The sequence below is a fragment of the Tupaia chinensis genome, unplaced genomic scaffold (genome assembly GCF_000334495.1).
Source record: "Tupaia chinensis unplaced genomic scaffold, TupChi_1.0 Scaffold000252_1, whole genome shotgun sequence".
Lineage (NCBI taxonomy): Eukaryota > Metazoa > Chordata > Mammalia > Scandentia > Tupaiidae > Tupaia > Tupaia belangeri.
This window is the reverse complement of record NW_006159732.1, coordinates 443,478-448,812: the sequence shown is the minus strand read 5'-3', so window position 1 is coordinate 448,812 and position 5,335 is coordinate 443,478. Positions and strand designations below refer to the sequence as shown.

At 58.1% G+C, this 5,335-nt stretch overlaps 1 protein-coding gene across 1 annotated transcript in view; it reads right to left on the bottom strand.

Annotated features, from left to right (window-relative positions):
* The window catches only part of TMEM151B (transmembrane protein 151B), a gene marked incomplete at its 5' end in the record, with an annotated part of 4,247 nt that extends 607 nt beyond the window's left edge, over positions 1-3,640 (bottom strand). Inside the window, 2 exons of the mRNA XM_006149112.2 lie at positions 3-683; positions 2,930-3,640. Of these exons, the coding sequence (XP_006149174.2) occupies positions 3-683; positions 2,930-3,640 (1,392 nt within the window). The remainder of the gene's footprint in view (positions 1-2; positions 684-2,929) is intronic.
* Positions 3,641-5,335: the final 1,695 nt, after the last annotated feature.

Here is a 5,335-nt window from a genome sequence, read left to right as displayed (position 1 = left end):
ACCCCACCGTAGCGGCACGTGGGCGCGTAGCCGCCGCCCGCCGCCCCGCCGCAGCGCGCCCCCAGCCCCGCCAGGTCCATGAGCACCGCCTCCGAGTAGCTGGGCACCAGCTGCTGGTTGGAGCGGATGTGCCACTCGAGCTCCGTGCTGTCCACCGTGTTGACCCGCGGCAGGCGATGGGTGAGCGGGGGCAGCAGCTCGTCGCTGGGGCTTAGGCCGCCGCCTGCACTGCTCGCCGCGGAGCCTGGGCCCTCCAGGCCGAAGAGCTTCTCCACGTGGTAGTGCGCATAGGCCGTACGGTACTCGGCCAGCACGCGCAGCGGCCACGACAGCGTGAGCAGCGCCGCGGCCCAGAAGGCCGATGAGCAGGCGTACCACGGCGGCCTGGTCGGGTCCGGGAAGGCCACCATGAACTCGCGGAAGTCCACATTCTTGAGGTGCATGCCCTCACGCGCCTCCATGTAGTCGTCCAGGCCCTCGTTCTCGGCGAAGAAGCGCGCGCGCTGGCACAGGTACGCGTTCTCGGCCTCCACGCTGGCGAAGCTGAAGCACTTGGTGAAGCGCAGCCGCGTGGCCGGTGCGCCCTCCAGCCCCACCAGCGCCTTGGACACGTCGCGGACACCGCAGCGCGCATAGTCAAACTCAGCCTCTGCCACGTGCGTGTTGACGCGCTCATGGTAGACCTGCAGCGCCAGGAGAGGTGGCCAGAGTCGCTGGGAGCCCATGGCCTGGCGCCCGCTTCGGCTTGCTTACCCTCGCCTGTCCCATCGCTTTCCTTGGTGCCTGGTCAAACCCTAAGCCTGTCCCCGTTTGGGAACCAGCTGGAACCGTGTAAAATCTTGCATCTAGACAAGAAAAGCTACTGAGAGCCTCAGTTAAAGCAGCATGTTAGAGATGAGGACAGGACTAGAAGTCAGCCCTGTGTGCACTGAAACGGACCAAGCTCTGCTTCCCTGGGGTCAGGTCCTGGCCATGAGATGCCCCTCTGGCTGATTCTTTGTCCACTGCCTCCACTGTCCTAAATAGCTCTCTCACCACAGCAGCCTCCCCTTCTGCTTTTTTATAAGTGTTTTTATTTATTTATATTCCTGGATTTTTTTTCCCCATAGGCAGGATGCATTTGCAGGAGAGAGAGAGAGAGGGAAAGTGAGGATGAACCCCACAATCCCTTCTCCTCCATTTTCTTGTCAGGATTTTGGGCACTGATGCAGAAGCACCCAGTACGTTTTTTCAGGCGGTGGGGTGTGGGGCTGGAACTGAGGAACTGGCCATTGTGGGATCCAGTACCTTAACCACTATGCCACCTGCTGGCCCAACAAATGTGTGTGTGTTTTATTTGTTTAAAATTTTGTGCCATAGGGCCTGCCTGCTCACCAGAGAAAGAAAGAAAGATAGAGGCAGAGAGAGAGAGAGAGAGTGAGACATTTCCCCACAGGGGCGATGGCCACTCCACAATCTCTTCTCCATTCTCTTTGTGTGCTTTTCAGGCCAGTGGTCTGGGACTCAAATTCCAGAGTTGGCCATGTGGGATCCAGCACATTAACCACCATGCCACCTGCTGGCCCAGCAAGTGTGTGCATGTGTTTGGAGAGGTTTTTGCTATAGGACACATGCGCTCGCCAGAAAGACAGAGACAGACAGAAAGCAAGAAATCACCCCCTGGGGGATGGCCACACCACAATCCCTTTTCCTTCAACCTCCTCTTGGAATTTTGGGCACCCACTGGCATGAATGCTAACCCACCGGACCTAGGACTTAAGCCGCCTGCGGTCAACTACATGGGAGTCCAACAACGCAACCATTACGCCATCTGCTGGTCCCAGTAAGCATGTTTTCAAATGGGCTCTCCAGAGTTCTTCACAGAGGAGGAGTTCCCTGAAAAACTCCCCTATCTGCAGTCTTCCCTGTTCCAGTCTTAGCTATCACTCAGCCTCTTTCCTGCTATTCATGAGACTCAAGCCTCTGTCTACCAATCGCTTTATTAGATCACCCACATCTAGGAGCACCTCCCCCCCTCCCGGGGGACCCAGGAAGTGCTGATTGACCTGAGACTCTCCTTAAGGCTTTCCATTGCCTCCTCTGGGAGCCGGGGACCTGGGATCCAGGGGACCTGGGTTTGAATCTAGCACTTCCACTTCAGAGCTGCAGACTTTGAGCAGGTCACCGAGTTTAAGTATCCTCAGCTGTGAAAGAAGTGGGTCGCAGCCACCTCACTGACAGGGGAGAGTATGCTGTGAGCCTGGGCATATGAAGCCATCTCCAACCATTACCACCAAACAGACCCCGTAAACACTAAACACTAGACTACAGCCCTCAGGGAAGACTGCTGGGGTGTTTAAGCCTCCACCACATACTGGCTGTTTGACCTTGGACAAACTAACCTCTACAAGCCTCGGCTTCCTCATCTGTAAAATGGGGATAATACCTATCTCGCTGGGCTGTTATAAGAATTAAATAAAGTACTTAGGGGACCAGGAGATGGCATAATGGTTATGTCGCTGGACTCCCATGTAGTCGACTGCAGTTGGAGTCCGGACCTGGCAACTTCAAACACACTGGGTGTGTGTGTATGTGCGTGTGTGCCCAAGATCCTGGGAGGAGAATGGAAGTGAAAGGATTGTGGCATGGACATCTCCTCTGGGGGGGGGGTGAGTGTTCACTTTCTGTCTCGCTGGCGAGCACATGTGCCCTATAGCAAAAATCTCTCGCAATAAATAAATAAGTAAATATCCGTAGAGCAGAACCCAGCTCCCAGCCAGTACTGCTGGTGTTATCAGGGCTATTACTGCTCTCCTGCTGCAGTGCCTATGGGAATTCACTATGGCCTTGTGCTCCTCCCTGCCCCTCCAGGGGCGAGGTGGGGGGAGTGAGGTAAGGTCCAAGTACACCCTCCCACCTCGAATAGCCTGCCCTCCCCTCCACCCCTCACCTGGGTGGTGGTGTAGGCGTCTCCATTGCGGTATCGGGTGACTTGCCGAGTGCGGCGGACATAGTGGTAGCTGATGGCCTTCCACCAGATGCAGGGCGTGGCCTGCTGCATGCGTCCCACGCGCTCCCGCACACTGCTCACGTCGACGCGGTGCTGTAGCTCATGGCGGGCTTGGCAGTGCCAGCACTCCACCAGGTAGACAGCGTACAACATGAGCAGAAAGGCCAGGGGGATGTAGACGTAGCCGTTGGAGCAGGGGCTGTCATGGTACATGAGGCTGTTGCCCTGGTAGGCGCTGCTGAAGGTGAGGCGGGTCACCGTGGTGACATGGCACCAGGCCACTGCCCCCAGGCAGCCGTACATGAGCAGCGAGAGCAGGAGGCACTTCCAGTGGGACTCACGGCAGAGGGACTTGGTGAAAGAGGGCTGGATGGGACGCTGCTGCTTAGACGGGCACAGAGGCGGCCGAGATGAGTGGGAGTGAGACACGGTGGGAAGGACCCAGCACAGACATGGATGTGGGGATGGAGAGGCAGAGGCCAGCACCAGAGATGACAGGCAGAGGCACGGGAGAGTGGAGGGGAAACGAGACCGAGATGGGAGCCGAGGGCCAGGGATAAACACAGAAGTGACCCGGGGCGAGCCATGAGAACAGGAGAAGGGGCGGAAATGCCAACACAGGAGTGTGCAGAGAGACGCGGAGGCAGAGAGGGATCAGTCAAAGATGGAAACCCAGCAAAGAAGACACAGATGGATGGGATGGAACCCGGAGAGAGTCCAAAGACAGACACGAAGACGGCAATGAAATGGAAGGTGTGGGTGGGGAAGACAGGGGAGGACAGACAGACAGGCATCAGCGAAGGCAGGCCCCAGCCCAGACCCCTTCCAGGTTTTCCAGGAAAGGGGGGAGGGACCCACTGACATCAATCCTCATTCAGCAGGTGGGATCTCACTTCCAGTCACCTCTGCCCCAGGTTCTAAAGCAGCCGGTCCCCTTTGACCCATCCACCTCCCCAATCCTCACAATTAGCCCTGTCCCAATCCCCTCCGTTTTAGACCCCAGTTCCCTTGTGGGTCTTTGTCCTGCACCCTGACCTAGGATCATCCTTCCCCTCTGACCTAGGACAAGAAGGAGGCAGCTGGGGCCCCTGAGCAGAAGACAGTCCAGGAGGAGGTACTGCAAAGGGCAGAGGCATGTGACGGGGAGAGGATAAGGATGGGGTTGTGGGACAGGAAGAGGGACTGTGAGATGGGGGTGGGGGTGGGGGTGGGGAGGTGGGGTGTGTGTGTGTAGGGAGGAAGATGTTTGAAGCCCAGCCATTTGTCAAGAGGAAAATGATTGTTACTCTCCCAAGGCCTGTCTGGTAAAGTGCTTGGCACGCTCTGTCCCACAGTTGGCCCGGTGAGTTGTTTACAAGTCTGGCTCCCCACTAGACTGGGTGCTCCTGAGGGTAGGGCTCAGGCTTATTCTGTTTGCATCCTGGGTGCCTCCCAGGCTGGCACCCCACCACGTTATAGATGAGAACTGAGTGTGATCTCTTGGGGCGGCCTGTTTTTTCCATCCCTCCTCCCTACTTCCTAGCTTTAGGAACCCCCTCCACACACACTGCTGCGGGATCCTTAGCCCGCAGTTCCTTGGGCCTGACCTGGAGGTCAGGCGGGGCAGGGAGAGAAGGGGGTGATGGAGAAGGGTGCAAAGAAGGGCATGGCCATAGGCGGCAGGCCCTGGATCTGGAAGTCCGGACAGGTAGGTGAGCTCGAGCACCACACACGGTATACACTGACAGCCAGTGTGCCTGTAGGGCAGCCTTGTCCTTGGGGCCGCATGCCCACCTGGCTGCGTGCTTGCTTGTCCCAGTGTGAGCAATCTGAAAGGGGTTCTGCTTCCTGGCGCGCCTCTCCCCTAGTGCAGTGCGTTTGTGTGTGCACAGTGTGCAAGGAGGCTGGGGGAGGGGTGCTCCTGGTACTTTCCTCAGTCTTTGTCTCCAGGTGCGGAGGACTGAGTAGGGCCCCCAGTTAGAGAGATGATTAGTGCCAGGCCTCTGAAGGATTCTTGGGCTTAGGGCCTCCTAGAAGAGCAGCACAGGTGCTGGGAAAGAGGGGTGCACAATTCCCCCATATACACACACTTCCAGTGACCCTAGCCAGACTGCTGCTGTGCACATCTGACCTTAGGGCCCCAGCTGAGGGAACCCACCGCTCCCCATGGTCCCCTCCTTGCTCTGTAGCCCCTCTAAGTTGCCCTTCCTGGACTTCAAGGTAGCATCCCCCGTGAGACAGGATCCTCATCCCCTCCCTGCATAGCCTAGCCCCCCTCTCGCACCCGCCCGGGGTCCGCGAGGCTCCGCCCCTAGGCCCCTCCCCCTGCCCAGGACCCCTGAGCCCCGCCCCCGGCGCGGCCCCTTC